General features: G+C 41.5%; 1 protein-coding gene across 3 annotated transcripts in view; it reads right to left on the minus strand.

Moving 5' to 3' along the window:
• Positions 1 to 20,733, minus strand: part of sgcd (sarcoglycan, delta (dystrophin-associated glycoprotein)) — a 151,710-nt gene that overhangs the window by 111,971 nt on the left and 19,006 nt on the right. For all 3 annotated transcript variants that reach the window (XR_010965638.1, XM_067996107.1, XM_067996108.1), the window contains exon 2: positions 20,357 to 20,545. Coding sequence is in view for 2 of the 3 variants with exons in the window: in XM_067996107.1 (XP_067852208.1) it covers positions 20,357 to 20,545 (189 nt within the window). In the remaining variant the exon portion in view is untranslated. The remainder of the gene's footprint in view (positions 1 to 20,356; positions 20,546 to 20,733) is intronic.

The raw sequence follows: 20,733 nt of genomic DNA on the forward strand, positions 1-20,733 counted from the left end.
AAGCGGTAGGAAGAGAAAGTCTAAGGATTTGTAATCCCGAAGGGTATGCACAAGGGTCTCTGACAGAATGTCAAATTTTTCATTTATATTTAATTTTTGTTAAATGCACATTAAATGTTATGATTCTCACCACCACTGCCACGTCTTGCTCAATCTTCAGTCCCTTTCATGTGCTTCATCATGAACAGTGAGCCTTGATGCCACCCATTGGGTGCGTTTCCAGTGGGTGTATGTGTGGTTGTAGGAATGTTTTGTGCAGGGTGGGGGGGGGGGGGGCGGTGCTGGTGTTGGAGGTGCTCGTTCCAGGTGTTCTGAGAACTTGACTATCTTCGCTTTGCAGATCTCCTTATGAGAATCTATAATATGAGTGACTCCCTGGCATGACGAGCAGCCAGGTGAGCCACTGCTCTGCTGATGGGTTGCTCATCGTCCTCCTCCTCCTCCTCCTTCTCCTCAATGTTGATGGTAGATGCGGATGCTTCATGAGCGCATGGGACCTCAGCCACCGGTAACCCTCTCTGTTGAGCGATGTTGTGCAGGACGCAACAGACGGCTATTGTTCTACACACTCTTGCTGTGCATACTGAAGCGCTCCCCCATTTCGATCTAGGCGCCTGAAGCACATCTTGAGCAGTCCTATGGCTTATTCAATGACAGTCACATCACGACCAGATCTGTCATTGTACCGCTGCTGGGCCTCGCTGGTGGGGTTTCTCACAGGTGCCATGAGCCACGTCTGCAGGGGGTATTCCCTTGTCTCCAAGGAGCCAGCCCTTAAGTCTGTTTTGTGCATGGAAAAGGGGCCGGGATGTTGGATTTGCACAGAATGAAGGAATCTTGACAGCTGCCAGGGAATTTGGCACACACCTGCAGAAACCTTCCGGTGATCGCAACCCAGCTGCGCACTGATGGAATGATATGACTTATATGGAGGTGCTCGTATTGCTATGTAAGTGTAATCAATTGTGCCCTGTATCCATGTGAAGCCAGCCAGAGAGTGGAAACCCATTGCCCTCTCAGTCTGGCTGATATCGCCGATGGGAAAGTTGACGTAGTGGGATGCCCTGGCAAATAAGCCACCCGTCACCTGTTGTATGCACTTATGTGCAGACGACTGAGAGATCCCGGTGATGTCACCAATGGCATCCAGGAAGGGTCCAGACGTGAAGAAATTGAGGGCAATGGTGACATTAACTGTAATGGGCAATGTGTGGCCGCCAGGCCCAGCCGGGAGTAGCTCTGCATGAAGGAGCCTGCAGATGTCTGTGACCACCTGACGGCCCAATCTGAGCCTTCATACGCACTGCTCCTCAGAGAGGTCCAGAAAGCTCCGCCTCTGCCCTTAGACCCTCTCTCCTGCAACCTCGGCCCCTCCGTTGTTCCTCTCTCTGATCTTCTGCAGGTCCTTGTGACGCACCTCTGTCTTGTGGAGCTACAATTCTCAGAACTGCACGCCGTGCCTGCCGCAGATAGTGATGTGCCTCCTCCTCAGATGTACTGCTGAATAAATCCATTGCGTCCCCCATCATGATGGTGTCAGTTTGAGGGGATCCAAAATGTAGGTGAATATGTGTGAACACACGAATTCTGAATGTGAACAAAGAAATCTCAGTCTAAAGCAAAGAGCTCCCAGCCAAAGGTTTGTCTGAGAGAACTGACTGTGCTGCTGCAAAAACTCATCTTTTGTTCACGTGTCAATCATTGGTTTAGAGGTCCAAATGGCTGCCGGCTGCAACTTGCCTCTGTTTCCATGGTGTCTTTCAGAGACCATGGGAGACACGTTGAGGCAGAGTTAAAATCGTTTCCCTGCCTCAGTACATTAAAAATTAAGAGACTTAACAAGTTTAAGTCTCTTAATTGTCACTTTAACTATCGGCCTGCCGGCTTTAGTTGCCGGCGAGACTTTCGGCTTCCTGAAGCACGTGCAACCAGATGGGTCTGGGTCAAATCATTAACAAAATCACAAGTGTCGGCATTTCTGGAGATACCAGCACGTCTACAGAGGTAAAACAAATACCTGCAATTATACAGCACTTTTCACCTTCATAGAAACACTTCAAAGTGCTTCACATAATGAACTGCTTTTGAAGTGCAGTAACAGTCATATAGGTATGGTGGCTTGGAGCCGGGAATAATTTCTGCTCCTAAAATCATCTATTTTCACTGTCCCCTCCGTACCCAACCCATCCGAACTTGGGGGCTTAAATCATGCCCAATATGTTATAGATATAATCTAAATGTACTTATCGATACAAAGAAGGCTGTTGTTTTTGTTTCATCTTCTGCAAGAATTTTGAATATGATGGGTGTCCTCCTTTTAGTGACTAACTTTTTGTCAATTGACAGGCACAACTCTTACCCCAGCAGATCTGTTTTGCTCTAAGATCTGTTCTTGAGGTTTTGTAAATACTATGATTGAAATGTTGCATTTTGTTCAACAAAATCTTTTGGGGATGACTTTCCTCAGGGATTCTCCTGCTTGGTTGTCGTAATTTTGGATGAAGTTCGGCGGAAACTCCTTTTATGTTTTGTTGCGTTCGACATCTTCACTATTTTACCAGCAGGAAATATTGCAGTACATTAGTAAAGATAAGGACTTTATTCCTAATCATTGGAGGGACGAATTAGCATAACCTCAATTCCAGTCATTAAAGAGACGATTTAGCATAATCTGCCCTATTTTACTATTGGACAGCAAAATCCAGTAAACTAAAACACAGTGTGAGAAGGGGTTCAATACAGTTACTGAAATATTGAGGGTAAAGATTTGTAGAAAGTAAGGGCTTGCTTATGGGAGTGGACTTTTGCACAGAACCCAAAAAGAATAACTAAAGTAAAATGTGAATTAGCTTACCCTTGTGTTCTTAATTGATGGCACAGTTCTAATTTGAGCTTGCTGTTGCAGGGTGTGTGTGAGTCAGCAATGCACTACCCAGTAATTGATTTGTTGATTCTAGAAGTAATGTTGTTGGGATTGATTTTCCAAACATGGTGAAAAAACCATGAAAAAACATTCCTATTTGATCACTCTCAATCAGCCTTAGATTGCAGCAAGCAATGTGACTGCTAAACAGAATTGATCTCAACAGGCATGAAAGGGAATCATAGTGAAGGGTGATAGATGACATTAGTGGTGTAAAAAAATCCATTTAACATTGTAATGTAGTAATGTTTTGGGCAGGAGAAAACTATTGGTCCATTTAGTCTACCCTGCCAAACCTTCTATTAGTTTCCTTACTGTGATTGTCGAACTAATATCCCCATATCCCCTTTCTTAATAAGAATTCATCCTGTCCTTTTTTAAAACCTGCTCTGCTTTTCTGCTCCAGCATCTCCACTGATATATTAATTTCACAATTCTATCATCGCCTTACCAAAATATTGTTGAATATTTTTTCTATTTCCTTTTCAACTTTCAACTATGTCCCCAAGTCCTTGAATCTTGTGCTCAACAAAAAAACTTTTCTGGATCCAAATTCTCCATATCCTAGATCCAAATTCTTTATACCCATGCCAATCTTAAGGGCCCTATCAAGTCCCCCCCTCCCCCCGATATGTCTCTTCTCCATAAAGTAAAATCCCAGGAGAACATTTGTTCTTATAATTCAGCCTAAATTCAGCAATCAGCCTCATAGCCTCTCTGTGAACTCCCTCCAATAATCTATATATTTTCTGTAATTAAAAAGACCAAAACGAAACAAAGTCCACCACGTATGACCTCACCAAGGCCAGATACAACTTCAGCATCACTTCCTTAGACTTATAATTACATATTCCAATCAGTACTTTTAGGACTCCATTTTTAGTTGTGCAAAGCCATAATACTGCACTTGGGCAAACCCATCATCATATACCACTGGTTAGTTCATTATTCCAGATGACAAATAGGACACACTGGATCCATGGTGAGTCTGCCAAGTAGACAATATTATCTGTGAATTCAGGAGAGGTGCAACCTCCCATGGGTAAGGAATAATGTCTAACCCATTTCACTCAGCCTTCTTATTCAGTGTTAAATACCAACCTTACTGAAGCTGAATCCCTACCTACCTCCAGAAAACAATTGTGGTCAATCCTTGCTATTTATCAGACAAGCCCAACCATTCATAATTTACAAGTAGCAAATACCCCTGTCTCAAACATTTTACATAATCCTCAATGCAAAATGCATCGTTTATATAACACTCAACTCCCTGCAAAACTAATTATAAACAATTATAGCTTAACTGTACGGTTAAACACGCAAAGCAATAACACTGTTTGAAGCTTTCTGCATACGTCTTGGTCTATCACTGTCATCCTCCACACTAGCCCTCTGTCTGTGTTTCATCGCCAGTGTGTATGTGTGCATCTTTCTGACTGTTTCTACAGACTCAGTCTCTGTGTGGTCTCTCTCCCTCGCTGTCTCTATCTCTAGCTCGCTCACTCTTCATCTTTCTTCCCAGCACATGCTCTCTATCCATCTCTCCCTGTCTCTGTCTCTGTCTTTCTTGCACACCCACAGTAATAGCTGCCACCATTTCCAGTTGTCTTTATGGTCCTATCACGTAGTTCTTGCATCCTGTCCCTTTAACTTCTGGAGTGAGCTGAGAGTTGCCTCATACATGCTGATGAGGAATGTTCTTCCCTCACAAATTGTTAGAATGAGTACAGCATCAAATTGACAAAAAAAAACTAAATGACTATGAATTACAGGTTTAAGGTTAAAGGTTGCTGATACAAGCCTTACTTCAAGACTTGAGTACATTACAGCAGTGACTACACTTCAGAAGTACTTAGTTTGATGTGAGGTACTTTGGGATGTCCTGAGGTTTTGAAAGGCACTATATAAATGCAAGTCTTTCTTTCTTTTTACATAATCTAGGCTGACATCCCAATATTGTACTGTGTTGTATTGTTGGATATCCTGTTCTTTGATAGGAGATATTAAATTGAGACCTTGTCTGCTTCGTAAAGTTCACTACATATCTCTATTTTATATACACTGAACTATATATAATCATATACAATCTACAAATGTATAAAAGTGAGAACAAATGCAAGAAAGAAAAGAGCTCCTAACTTTTCTTCTTTTGCATTCCTTCTCTGCTGATTTAGCTATGTTCCATGTAAATTCCGGAGTGCAGGAGAGAAGCACAGGAGGTGACTGAGGAGCGGCTGAGTGAGGTAGGGTCGAAATCCGGAATTACTGGCTTTGAGTGTGAAGACAAGTTCAATAGCATTGTGAAAAAGGGATTGAAGAAATTATTAAGGTGGGAAGATAAGATTTTGTGAATGAAAAGGTAACAGTTTGCAAGGTTATTTGTGGGGCCATGGTATGGTATACAGGCTGTGGTACATCATATCTTGGTACTGTTTGTGGTGTCTGACTGTATGGTTGGGTGCATTCATTTCCACCAGCCTGCTATCATCTATTGTCCACTTACCCTCTTATAACAAGCCTGGTTATTATGAATCTGTGTGTGCTTACAAAGTATTTTGCATTATGTTTGATAGTCCACCACACTTAGGAACAGAACAAAATTGAGGATGAGGGTGAAATGGAAGTCTGCTATTTTCACCAGCTGTACCAGTTAAAATGGAAGAATGTATTCATCGACAGCACCAAGCTGTTGTAGCAGTAATAGCACAAGCAATCACTCCACCATCAGTGCAGAAGAACGAGGCTGTGAAAGGAGCTCAGGAAGCAGAAGAGTTGGAGATCCTGATGAAATGTTACAGCTATAAGTAGAAGTCTATCTCTACCACAGCATTGTTGGAATTTGGAAAAATTCAAATCAATTGCATGTTATAGATGGAGATGCAAACTAGTTTCTTTTGTTTCACAAAGGTCTTCTGTCTCAGTGAGGAAGATTTTACTCTGAGCATAGAACAGACTAATAGCAATTCCATGGATTTCTTTGACCAGAGTTTACTGGAGGATGTGTCCACAAAGCCTAATTTTCATAAATGAAATAAAACTGGTCCTTTGCATTAGAATCCCGCAAGCCATCATCTGGACTTGCACAAAAGTTCACTGGCAAACTATGCAACCCACTATCGAGCGGGGCCCAGCTCGCTACCTTCTGAGACTTCCTATAGTCACCACGATATATTCTAATACTGGAAAACTTTGGAATTCTCTTCAATGCAGCCTAAAGATGCATCCCAGTTCAATGACAAGCAGAGTTCCCACCCCCAACTAATGGATGGGTATAGAGGGATATGGGCCAAGTGCAGGCAATTGGGACTAGCTTAGTGGTATAAACTGGGCGACATGGACATGTTGGGCCGAAGGGCCTGTTTCCATGTTGTAAACTTCTATGATTCTATGATTCTATAATGTGGAGATGCCGGTGATGGACTGGGGTGGACAAATGTAAGGAGTCTTACAACACCAGGTTATAGTCCAACAGTTTTATTTGAAATCACAAGCTTTCGGAGGCTTCCTCCTTCATCAGGTGAGTGTGGGATTCCATAAAAGTACAGCATATATAGTCAGAGAACAATGCCTGGTGATTACAGATAATCTTTCCAACTGCCCGTTATCAAGGCAATCAAAGGACTTGAATGGTGTTCAGACAGGGAAACATTACATACAAGACTACCGAATACACAAATGGTCACAACACAAAGACAGAGCGAGAGAGAGAGAGAGACATACCCGAAAGGCAGAGAAAAAGATAGAATGACCAGTTGTATTAAAACAGATAACTTTTTTTCGCTGGTGGGGTTACATGTAGCGTGACATGAACCCAAGATCCCGGTTGAGGCCGTCCTCATGGGTGCGGAACTTGGCTATAAATTTCTGCTCGACGATTTTGCGTTGTCGTGTGTCTCGAAGGCCGCCTTGGAGAACGTTTACCCGAAGATCGGAGGCTGAATGTCCTTGACTGCTGAAGTGTTCCCCGACTGGGAGGGAACCCTCCTGTCTGGTGATTGTTGTGCGGTGTCCGTTCATCCGTTGTCGCAGTGTCTGCATGGTCTCGCTGATGTACCATGCTCCGGACCATGCAGACACTGCGACAACAGATGAACGGACACCGCGCAACAATCGCCAGATGGAGGGTTCCCTCCCAGTCGGGGAACACTTCAGCAGTCAAGGACATTCAGCCTCCGATCTTCGGGTAAACGTTCTCCAAGGCAGCCTTCGAGACACACGACAACGCAAAATCGTAAGCAGAAATTTATAGCCAAGTTCCGTACCCATGAGGACGATCTCAACCGGGATCTTGGGTTCATGTCACGCTACATGTAACCCCACCAACGAAAAAAAGTTATCTGTTTTTAATACAACTGGTCATTCTATCTCTTTCTCTGCCTTTCGGGTGTGTGTCTCTCTCTCTCTCTCTCTCTCTGTCTTTGTGTTGTGACCGTTTGTGTATTCGGTAGTCTTGTATGTAATGTTTCCCTGTCTGAACACCATTCGAGTCCTTTGATTGCTTTGATAACGGGCAGTTGGAAAGATTATCTGTAATCACCAGGCACTGTTCTCTGACTATATATGCTGTACTTTTATGGAATCCCACACTCACCTGACGAAGGAGGAAGCCTCCGGAAGCTTGTGATTTCAAATAAAACTGTTGGACTATAACCTGGTGTTGTAAGACTCCTTACATTAGACTTATAAGTCACATCACTAGTTATATATCCCAACATTTTATTTGCTTTCCTCACCACCTGTGAACTCTGAATCGATGGTTTTAATAACCTTTCTGGCAAAACCTCCAGATCTCTTTCCTGCTCTACCCCAAACATATTTAATATGTAAAGCACATTCTTACTTCTTCTACCTACACTCATGACTTTACACTTTGCCACCTCTCTGCCCATTGAACTGTCCAGATCCCTTTGGATTATTACAAGTTGGTTGCCGCATATTTTTTTCGGTCAAACGCCTTAGTACAGGACCTGGTGGTATTCTCTGGTCATCATCAACTGTTAACCTAGAGTAAAAAATTATTCATTGTAATGATTACTTATTCATCGCTAATGACTAGTACAGATTTGTCTTTTCATAGTTTTATATTTCTTACAGGAGGAGCAGGCAATGGCTCAACATGTGATAGCGTTGACTCATGGGATCCAAGTTGGTGCTGCAAAGATGCAAGGATCACGTGCCCGAGTCTCCTCCTTGTGGTCAGCATGAAAATGTCTGAATTGGCCGTTTCTCAAAAACTACCCTGAGCTGCATTGATGCCCCTGATGGAAACTGATGATAAGTGGATGATAAGGTTTGGGAAATCATTTGATGTCTGGCCTTAGAGATCTCGCTGTGCTAGTCAATTGACACAGTAGCATCTAAAGCCTCCTGTGTTTCCTGACTAAATAACTACATAGAAATGAGAGGCTTAAGTTAGTAGGAGAGGGAGACCACAGAAAAAAGAAAAAGAACATTTAAAAATTCATTAACCAAGCAAGGTATGTTCTTTAGCTATGATAAATACAGATATTATTCTCTATAACACAAGTAGGGTATGTTTCCCTTTGTAATATATACAGAATATACTTGTACTCTAATATACACTGGGGAGGCTATTCAACTATTATATTAACAATTGATGCTGTTTTATTAAATTAGGAAGCCTGGTGAAAGCCCAAGATCCATGATGCTGACACAACCAAGGTTGAAAAGTATAGTTGAGAAGTTGAGGTAAGTCAGGACGTGGGGGTACAATGTTACCGAGATTGGGGTTTAAAAGCTTAGGGGGTAGGGAAGACTGAGTGAGTATTAATGTAAAGTGCAATGTAGAGTGAAATAAACATATCACTTCAGTTAAAATCAAAATAATTAATCCCAGGAAGCTGTGTACTTGATACCTGGCACTAGCAAAGCAAATATAACAAAAATGAAACAAACACAGTCTCCATCACTGAACTATACATATTATAGAATAATATGGGCTCGGGCGTGGACCTAGTGTGCAACATTTCTCAGGGTTAAGATTGCATTGGCAAACTATTTAAGCTTTGCTCTCACAATTTCTGAAATCTTCCCAGCCACTTTATGTGTTAATGCTTCATAACCCATCCCAGCCTCTGTCTTACCTTGCATATAGCACACTCCAACAAAGACATTACCCTGTGTATAACAAACTTAACTGCATTAACCTTTTTACATCATACCCAAGACAGCAACAAGTTTGACTTGAGGCTTCTAGCTGCATCATGAGAGAAGCAGTGCTTCCCTTCGGTGATATTTCATGTGCATGCTGTTACAATGGCAATATTGAGCTGCAGAGACATGTCCTCCTTCATACTCCCGGAACTCTTGGAAAGTTCCATTTTCTCACCTGATGTTTATGGGTTGTGTGTCTTTTTTACATGAGGCCACAGAAATACAATAGTTGAAACTGGTGATCCCCGTTAACCCACAAGTGTAATGGGTCTCGTGCACTGGATATTACTAGCTAGGTGATGCCCCCTTTCTCTTCATGGAGAATTGACATACACTGCCTGTTCTGTTTGACACGCCAAATAATGTCCCAATGTTAAATTGATTCCAACTTATTATTAATGGGCTATTAATGAAATACCAGGGCATGTGTCTTCTCTCTCTTACACAAGTTGTAGACTTGAGCACACCCCTGACTGAGAGGTCTCCCCTCCTAAGCATTATATGAAAAGAGATTGTCATCAAATTCTAGTTCACACTTGAGTTGTCGCATAACGCCTAAGGCTATGCTGCCAAATGTCAGATGACACCAGATCTTTAATTATAGCCAGCAGTGGAAATATTCAATTATTGTAGATCAGCAATATGTTAATTACGGTTGAAGTCACTGTCTTAATGACTTATCTTCACAATATATTTTATGACTGTTGTTTTTAAAATTAATGTCCTCTTGAAGTTATACGAGGGAGGTTTCACAATAATAGTCTATTCTTTAGTTATATAATGCAGCAGTTAAAATCAAGCACTCAACATTGGTAATGGTGATGGGATGCTTGTGGTGTGTCAAAATTAGAAACTGGCTTGAACACAGGTAATTAATAAGAGGAATTTTCCGCACCTTATTTGCATCAGTCATTTCCAGTTTAAAAATACTGTATCTTGGGGAATAAACAAGCCTGATGCTTTTGGTAGTGTGTAAATGCTGACAATGAGTGTGTGCATCACTGACCCATAATGAAAACTTTTTCTACATGTTTGGATCCTTCTGAGTAAGGATTAGAACTGCAGCATATGTTTTTCAGCCTAATTGAGTGGGCAAAAATACAAATGTGCCCTCAGAGCATTCTGTATTCATTAAAATAAGTGATGATAAATAGTGACTGACTCTGTAGAGCAGATCCAACGCTTAATGATGGAGTTATCCAAAAAATGAGCAAATTTGATGCTGTGCAACAGAGTGATCCCTTGATGTGTGATTGACTTTATGATAGAGCAAACCCATTCTCAGTGCTACAAGCTGATATAATGGAGAAGATCTAGTGCTGTATGACCATAAGACCTACTGCACAATGCTTCTTACTACCTGGTGGCCTATTTGTGTATTAAATATTTGCAAACTGAGATGTTATTTGGAGACTGAGGATTGGATGATGTACAGAATCATTGTTATGAATTCGGCTCTGCCGCAGGTATCTACTTGGGTTCAGTGGTGACAGTCACACCCTTAAGCTTGGTCACCTCTCCTAACATCTCCTTATGTGGCTTGGTGTCAAATTTTCTTTCTTGACTCTGCTGTGAAGCGCCTCGGAGTGTTTTACTACATTAAAGATGCTAAATAAATGCAAGTTGTTGTTGTTGTTGTCGTCATCGTCGTCTGGTTGCATTCTCCTTTAAGGGAAGTTGGCTCCCACTGCCTTATCTGCTAGCGTGTTAATGGAAACTATGTAACTATGAAATTCTCTTGTGATCTGAAGCAGATCTCCGTGCCTTAAGCACATGTACTCCTTTAATCTCTTCAAAGATGAAGCAAATCAACATTAAGCCCGGTGTCGTTTGGTTTGGTTTGTAAGATGCTTTATTCCACACTAAGTAAAATATATAGAACTCTGAGTATGATGAAAATCACTTGGCACATTTGGTTCAACTTCTGTTCATGTACCATTACAAAAATAAATAACATATGCATCCTAGCCCACTCTTTTCTTAACGTAAAAACACAAACTCTCCTTAACAGGGCAGAGGTTCCACACCAAAGTGCGAGATGTCTCCTGAATGACCAGACATTGTTAATGATTTGGATCATTATTTAAGATCTATGCAAAATAACTGCCCATTCCCCATTTCAATCATCTGTTGTCTGCTTATGAATGACCAATCCAGAATGGGACTGTCTGGAGAAAGTACTCACTTTCAGGCAAACTTCTGCCCAAAACAAGTAATGAAATCACTTTTATGTCCAAGTCTTTTTTCAAGGAAAAATGGTCACAGAATCCCGATCCATGACACATCTCCCATGTGGGTAGGTCCCTTTTGAGTGAGCCCTATGGCTTCCTCAGAAGACTGTGTGCTCCTCACTAGATGTGCCACCATGTCTGCCGATCCTCCAATTCCAATGCTCTGGAAACCCACGTGCAGTGTGGAAACCTGACAGACTGATGTCCAAAACTTCAATTCTAAAGAACTGATGGTGTGCTAAGTTCTGTAGATGGATTGCACTGAAGAGTTCTGGATTTTTTTTTATTGTTTGCCTTCCCTGTTGTACAAGTTGATCCCTGGGTGTTTGTATTTTGCATTGTAATGTTTGTAAACTGCCAGTTGAATAAAAAAGTTTAATTTGAAAAGAAAACCAAGATAGCTCTGTATCTAATCAGTGATCGATGACAACATTCGCTGTGTAAGGAGCATGTGTGAAAACTGCAGCGATCTCAGATCAAACTGTGATACTTATACCAGTATTTTCAGAAAAGGTATAGAGTTCATCAATCAGCAGATGAAAATGCTAGATAAAATACAGAATCTTTCAAAGCTATTATGGTTCTTGTAGATATTACTAGAGCAAAACAATAATAAGTTAAATTATAAATCCATGACTTAAAATGGAAGAGTTAATCTTGTTCCTTTACTATTTTTTTAACATAATTTATATGTCTGATGATGTGTTCACTGAAGCAGGGGATGGCGAATGGAACATCTTTTCACTTTTTCAGCAGCAGGTATTCCCAGGTCAGGTATAATGCAGGCTAATTGCAGATTTAAGTTTCTTTCATGCTGCCCCAATAATGTGCAATGACCCCAATCTCAGAGGAGCATCCCCTACTGCACTAGTGTGACTTTCCATTTCCCACAATTAGCCTTACGACCTTTCTGTATCAGACTGCCAACTTTCTGACTATTTTTGCCAAATTGTGGGCAGTTCTGTGTTATGGATTTATACACACTGGGAAATGGACTGAGATTTAGGATTTTAATGGGATGAGAACAGATCTGGCCTGGGTAAATTGGAATCAAAGATTGGCAGGCAAAACTGTAATTGAACAGTGGGTGGCCTTTAAAGAGGAGATGGTTCGGGTACAGTTTAGACACATTCCCATGAGGCAGAAAGGTAGGACAATTAAAGCCAGAGCTCCCTGGATGACAAAAGAGAAAGTGAGTAAGATGAAACGGAAAAAAGGGGTGTATGATAGATGTCAGGTTGATAACACAAGTGAGAACCAGGCTGAATATAGAAAGTTCAGAGGGGAAATGAAAAAGGAAATAAGAGGGGCAAAGAGAGAGTATGAGAATAGACTAGCGGCCAACATGAAAGGGAATCCAAAAGTCTTCTACAGGCATGTAAGCAGTAACACATAGTAAAAGGAGGGGTTGGGCCAATTAGGGACCATAAAGGAGATCTACTTATGGAGGCAGAGGGCAAGGCTGAGGTACTAAATGAGTATTTTGCATCTGTCTTTACCAAGGAAGAAGATGCTGCCAGAGTCTCAGTAAAGGAAGATATAATTGAGATACTAGACGGGCTAAAAATTGAGAAAGAAGAGGTACTAGAAAGGGTAGCTGTACTTAAAGTAGATAAGTCACCAGGTCCGGATGGGATGTATCCTAGATTGCTGAGGGAAGTAAGGATGGAAATTGCGGAGGTACTGGCCATAATCTTCCAAACATCCGTAAATACAGGAGTGGTGCCAGAGGACTGGAGAATTGCAAATGTTACACCCTTGTTCAAAAAAAGGTGTAAGGATAAACCCAGCAACTATAGGCCAGTCAGTTTAACCTCAGTGGTGGGGAAACTTTTAGAAACGATAATCCGGGACAGAATTAACAGTCACTTGGACGAGTGTGGATTGATTAGGGAAAGCCAGCGTGGATTTGTTAAAGGCAAATCGTGCTTAACTAACCTGATAGAGTGTTTTGATGAGGTAACAGAGAGGGTAGATGAGGGCAATGCAGTTGATGTGGTGTATATGGACTTTCAAAAGGCGTTTGATAAAGTGCCGCATGATAGGCTTATCATCAAGATTGTGGCCCATGGAATAAAGGTGGCAGTAGAAATATGGATACAGAATCGGCTAAATGACAGGAAACAGAGAGTAGTGGTGAATGGTTGTTTTTTGGATTGGAGGGAGGTCTACAGTGGTGTTCTCCAGGGGTCAGTGCTGGGACCACTGCTTTTCTTAATATATATTAATGACTTGGACTTGGGTGTACAGGGTACAATTTCAAAATTTGCAGATGACACAAAACTTGGAAGGGTAGTAAACAGTGAGGAGGATAGTGATAGACTTCAAGAGGATATAGTCAGGCTGGTGGCATGGGCGGACACAGGACAGATAACATTTAACGCAGAAAAATGCGAAGTGATACATTTCGGTAGGAAGAACGAGGAGAGGCAATATAAACTAAAGGGCACAACTCTAAAAGGGGTACAGCAACAGAGAGATCTGGGGGTATACGTGCACAAATTGTTGAAGGTGGCAGGGCAGGTTCAGAAAGCGGTTAAAAAAGCATACGGGATATTTATAAATAGAGGCATAGAGTACAAAAGTATGGAAGTCATGATGAACTTTTATAAAACACTGGTTCGGCCACAACTGGAGTATTGTGTCCTGTTCTGGGCACTGCACTTTAGGAACGATGTGAAGGGCTTAGAGAGGGTGCAGAAGAGATTTACTAGAATTATTCCAGGTATGAGGGACTTAAGTTACGTGGATAGACTGGAGAAGCTGGGATTGTTCTCCTTGGAACAGAGAAGGTTGCAAGGAGATTTGATAGAGGTATTCAAAATCATGACGGGTCTAGACAGAGTAGATAGAGAGAAACTGTTCCCATTGGCGGAAGGGTCAAGAATCAGAGGGCATAGATTTAAGGTGATTTGCAAAAGAACCAAAGGTGACATGAGGAAAAACTTTTTTACACAGTGAGTGGTTAGGATCTGGAATGCACTGCCCGAGGGGGTGGTGGAGGTTGATTCAATCATGGCCTTCAAAAGGGAACTGGATAAGTACTTGAACAGAAAAAAATTGCAGGGCCACGGGGATAGGGCGGAGGAGACTAGATGGATTGCTCTTGCATAGTCCCAGCGCGGATTCGATGGGCCGAATGGCCTCCTTCCGTGCTGTAATGTTTCTATGATTCTGTGATTGACACAAGTTCATTTAAAGTGATACCCTTGCAACCAATAGATAGAGTAGAGTTTCATCTATATGAAGGTCAATGTGCTAACCCAGAGCAACTCCAAATATAATTTTAATAAAATTATACATTTTATACAATTATGCATTTATATTTTAATAAAATTATATATTTTAGTTCTCCTTACAACATGCAGGCACTTCCAATTCCAGTGCTCGGTGGTTCAGAGCACTAAAGGACCAGCAGCCCAAATCGAGAGATAAAAGAATACAATTCACTTGATAACTATCTGGACAACACTGTCGTGGACAGAATGAGAAACCTTGTATCATCTAGGTGATTGTAGCTTCATTGGGATGCACAAACCTCAGGGTAACCATAGCATCACTGGCAAATGTTCACCACTTACATAAACGATTTGGACTCGGGAATCAGAAGCACACTTTCAAAATTTGCAGACAGCACCAAATTGGGGGGTATAGTTAATTCCGAGGAGGACTATGACAAAATACAGGAAGACGTTAATAAACTTGCAGAATGGGTGCGTAATTGGCAAATGAATTTCAATATAGATAAGTGTGAGGTATTGCGTTTTGTTAGGAAGAATAAGGAGGCCACCTACTGCTTGGATAATAATAAGAGTCTAAATGGAGTAGAGGAGCAGAGAGATCTGGGAGTACAGATACACAAATCACCAAAAGTAGCGTTGTAGGTTAATAAGGCCATAAAAAAAGCAAACCAAGCACTGGGGTTCATTTCTAGAGGAATAGAATTGAAAAGCAGTGAAGTTATGTTAAACTTGTATGAAACCTTGGTTAGACCTCACTTGGAATACTATGAACAGTTCAGGTCTCCATGTTATAAAATGGGTATAGAGGCACTGGAGAAGGTGCAAAATAGATTTACTAGGATGATACCAGAACTGAGAGGTTATACCTATCGGGAAAGATTAAGCAGGCTGGTGCTCTTTTCTCTAGAAAAGAGAAGACTGAGCGGTGACCTGGTAGAGGTCTTTAAGATTATGAAAGGATTTTATAGGGTAGACGTAGAGATGATATTTCCACTTGGGGGGGAGACCAGAACTAGGGGCCGTATATATAAGTCGCTAATAAATCCAATAGTGAATTAGGAGAAACTTCTTTACTCAGAGAGTGGTTAGAATGTGGAACTCGCTACCACACGGAGTAGTTGAGGCGACTAGCATAGATTTAAGGGGAAGCTAGATAAACACATAAGGGAGAAAGGAATGGAAGGATAGGCTGATAGGGTTAGATGAAGTAGAGAGGGAGGAGGCTTGTGTGGATCATAAACACCGGCATGGACCTGTTGGGCCGAATGGCCTATTTCTCTGCTGTACATTCTATGTAATTCTATGTAAACCATATTGCAGTTCAGATCATTTTATGGAGCTACATCTTCAAGATTGCAATGCCAACAATTGATAATCACACACAGTTGTAGGCTTCCCATTGACTGGCCTGAAAATAATGCAAGTTGGTATTTACATCAGGCAAAGAATCCGACATTTGGGGTAGAGTGTTTGGGATGTTCCCTAATGACAAGTGGCCAGATGTCCTGGTTTAGCAAAGTTTTCACCTAGTACACACAACTGTTTCAGGGGAGCAAAGAAAGATTTTATGAACAGGATAAAACAGAGTGAGGGAGAGTTTTAGTGTGTATGAGAGAGAGAGATAATATGAGAGATATTGTGAGGTAGTCCGAAAGCAGGAGAGATTGTCTAAGGGTGAGACTGATTATTGAATAAAAGAGTTTGATAGAGAGTGTGTGTGTGAGAGGGAGAGATGGATATACATTGGGAAAGAGCAATTTTTGAGAGAAAAAGATGGAGAGATTGTGTTTGTGAGAGAGATTTTTGAAGTTGAAAGACTGTGTGTAAGACAGAAAAAGATTGACTAGGAGTACCTATTAATAGGTTACAGATAAGACATTGGTCACATTATAAGGGTACACTTATGAGTTAGTACAGTGACTGCCAGTCCATTACTACTTCATTACCTAATGTTGATTCTTCACTATCGCCAGCTGCAAAGACAGGCCCCATTCTGCTGACAACATATTGCAACTGGAACAGGATGACTATAATAACAGTGCAGCAACACCAAACCTGTTCTGTTACACTGAGCAAGCTTCAGTGAAAATAAATAATTGTCGTTCTCACTGGCATAGCTTTATCAAACCTTGGCACTTGGTACTAGCAGGCTCTCGACCACCCTGCAACTGTGTTTCCTGCTAAGATGATTTGGATAAGGAGCGATCAAAAGAGCAAAGAGCATGGAAACAGTGTTGGGCTGCTATCAGATAATGCACTGTAGAGCAAAGAACACATTGTGTGAGTTGGGGGTCAACTGGGATATTCAATAAGAGTGTAATTTAAAAAGATCTGAGAATGCTTTGAACGATTAGTGAAACTGGGTGGTTTATAGATATCACCTAAAAACTAAAATTACGTTATAGATGTTTATTGACCCAAGATATCCATTATTTATAAGCTAGATTATAGGATCAATAAATGAAGATCATTTAATTTTGCTCCTCCATCTTGCCTGGCAACTATATTTTTCCTAACATGAATGTAAAACCTAAGGAGCTGCTCTGTTAAAACATTTAGAAGAGACCTCAATTTAATGGGTGGTGGGGTGGGCAGGGATTGGACCGGTTTCTATGAACTGACAGACGCAAAAGCAAAGAAGAGAGGTCAGATACAAGAGCCAAAATAGTGTAATGAAAACTGGGAAATGACTGGTGGTTTCGTGGTTTTTCCTGATCTCTTATGGAGCAGGTGTTTGATCTGAGAGTAGTAGGGGAGGGAACGTAGGTGATCTTGTGGCAGTGGGCATCCCTTTGATCCTCAGAAGACAGCTCAAAATGGTAGTGCTTCTCAACCAGCTAGTGGTTCATCTCGGTTAATGACAGCAGAACATTTTCATTTACACGGAGGAGCTAGGGTAACAGGCACCGCCATTTTGAATTATATTTAGCAAAGTTAACAATTTGTACATCAGCTTCCAGGTTGCCCAAAGAAGTGTTTGATCTTCAAAAACTGAATGCTGATGAATATTGAATTTCACCCACCCTTTTTGCCGGTGTAAGTTTTATGGAGATGAACACCTCACATCAGGTTTATTTGACTGAATCCAATCTCCCCCAACATGTATTTTCTTTGTAACACACAACTGTTTTCATAGATTTTTTTGATTTTCCTATGAGGTGAAATGGCTAATGGGTTGATAACATGGGTTGCCTCGGTTTGTCGGAGGACAGACCTATTTTGAATTCATTCTGCAATCGTGGGCTACGATGTTACCTCAGAAGCTCTGGAAAATTAAACCAGAATGGAAGGTGGCGGGGATGATAAATGCGGGAGTGAGAATGAGAGAGGGAGAAGAGAAACAGAATGGGGACAAGCCGAGGAAAAAGATAGAGCAGCTGGGAAGGATTTGGATTAACTGTCATTCAGCAGTATCAATGAGAGGGAATTGGGACATGTACAATAGCATTACAAAATAGTTCCAACAACAGTCTGCAGGGTCCATCTATGCAATAGAGCAAAGGCTGCACAACAAAATCTGTGTCATCTGAAATGAATCAGCACGTGGCTCAGCACACCAAAAAATATGCAGTCCACAGGGACAGGTAATTAACAATACACAATTAAACTGCATTAACTGCATTTAGCAGTGTTCCCTTTAAAGACATCATCAGTATTGACTAATTAAAGTTTTATACAAATAGCTACAGATTCCTTTTCTCTATTAAGGCACTTTTTGAAAACAGTTAAATAATGCGCAGAACATCATTAATCATAAGCGACATTAATCTGGAGAAGTAAATAATTTGGGCACAGTCAAGGCTTTTAATTATCAGCAATCAGTTCATATTATATACAATCAATTCCGCCTTGCAGACTCAGCTTAGGCTTCAGCCACCTTTCATTTCCTCAGGAGCAGTCATTAATTAAATGCAAATAATCACCATCCTGTTTACCATTTTTTGGATAAGGAACCAAGCTAAGAAACCAAGCCAAAATCAACAGCGTAAAACAGGGAGGAACGTGTTCCAATCAAGAAGGAATTAAAGGGGAATTATATTGTGCTTTCAATGTTAAAGATGTCCCAAGGTGCTTCATAGATAAGCCGAGGGAAAGCAAACGCCAAGAAAGGAAGGGAGGACAGGAGAGGTGTCCAAAGGCTTGGTCACAGAGATGAATTTTGAGGAGAGTTTTAAATAAGGAGAGGAAAGGTGGAGAGGCAGAGAGGTTTAGGAAGAGAATTCCAGAGAGCGGTATGCAGGCAGCTAAACTGTGCATGCGCCACACAGTTTCAGCTGGTGTGAAGAGCAGCCCACAAGGTAAGTTTTAATTCTCTGGGGCCAGGAGTGCTCCTCCGGGTTCAACAAAAACAACCAGGGCCACTTCTACACCGAGTTCTCCCCCTCCTAAGAATGGAACTCCCCCAGACCTACCTTCTACATGGCCCCGGAGGCCAGCCGGGTCGCCCGATATTGTGGCAGCTCACAGCCTCAGGTTGCCCTAGGAAGCTCATTATCCACCTGCAGCTTTATGCTGATGAGTGCCTGGCCCTCAAAATGGACTGACCAAACTTACTGTTGAGACAATCAGGCAGCCGGCCAAAACCTACCCACAGTCAAAATCTACCTCAGAACATTTTGGGAATGGGAAAAATACATTTGACCCAACAACCCCATTCCTTTTTGGGTAATTTTGCTTCGTTAATTACAAGCTTGGTTAACGTATGCCTTCCAACGACAATTTCCCTGCTCAACCCTCTCCTCTAGCTGTGGTCTTGATCGCTATGGCTCAACTTGCATCAAAATAGCCGCCTTGCTACAATTGTACAAGGCATTGGAGAGACCTCACCTGGAGTACTGCGTACAGTTTTAGTTCCCTTATCTAAGGAAGGATATACTTGCCTTGGAGGCGTGCAATGAAGGTTCACTAGATTAATTTCTGGGATGAGAGTGTTGTCCTATGAAGAGAGGTTGAGTAGAATGGGTCTATACTCTCTGGATTTTAGAAGAATGAGAGGTGATCTCATTGAAACATATAAGATTATGAGGGTGCTTGACAGGGTAGATGCTGAGAGATTGTTTCCCCTGGCTAGAGAGTCTAGAACTAGGGGGCATAGTCGCAGGATAAGTAGTCAGCCATTCAAGACTGAGATGAGGAGGAATTTCTTCATGCAGAGGGCTGTGGATGCTGAGTCATTGAATATATTCAAGGCTGAGATGGATAGATTTTTGGACTCTAGGGGATTCAAGGGATATGGGGATCGGGCGGGAAAGTAGAGTTGAAGTTGAAGATCAGCCATGATCTGATTGAATGGCGGAGCAGGCTCGAGGGGCCATATGGCCTACTCCTGCTCCTATTTCTTATGTTCCTATCTTAATTTTCAAAGTGTCATTGTTTTACAAAGCCTTGAATTGCAAAATCGTGGTTTTATTATTGCTCTATCATTGTATCAGAGGTCACGTTGATGGGCGAGCATATGCTTGGTTCTCACTGGTACAGTATGGTCTACATTATCTGAACTCATGGTAACAATTTCAGCAAGTGAGATTGAAGGTAAAATCTTTCATTTTTATGTAATGTAAGGAGTTGTAAAATATCTCAGTACATTCCTCACAGTGAGAGTTTGTACAGAAATTCTTCAGTACTTATCAGCAGGCTGAACTGTTTCATTTAAATGACAACTTTTAATTCGGCATCTTCACCTGATGGCCCATGTAATAGAAGGCCATTCTTCAAAGAAATCACTGTGCATTGTTCATATATAACAAAGCCTCTCTTTCCTGTTAGCTTTCTGAAGGGCTACTTACTTTTGTAAAATTCATGACCTTCAGGATCCATATTGTCAGAGCGAGATTCACCAGCAGCAGAATCATCAAAAGGAGGACAAAAAAATAAAGGCACCGCTTTCGCCAGCCGTAAATACCGAATTTGTAGACATATTGGTTTTCTGAGGTCTGGATGTTGTTTCGTTGAGTCAAATACTGTTCCTGTGTCATCTGCGTAACAAAAAAGATGATCATTAACTGAAAGGAAATCAGATGTTTTTCGTGGCTCCTTTTAACCCATATTCAATGGACAACTTAAGACTTTCCCTGGTGATTACATTTATTTTGTACTTTCTCGAACATGTTTTCAGGTTGAGGGGTGATCTAATCAAACTGTTTAAAATGATAAAGGAACTCGT

This window comes from Heptranchias perlo, chromosome 14, assembly GCF_035084215.1.
Source record: "Heptranchias perlo isolate sHepPer1 chromosome 14, sHepPer1.hap1, whole genome shotgun sequence".
In the NCBI taxonomy this organism is placed as follows: domain Eukaryota; kingdom Metazoa; phylum Chordata; class Chondrichthyes; order Hexanchiformes; family Hexanchidae; genus Heptranchias; species Heptranchias perlo.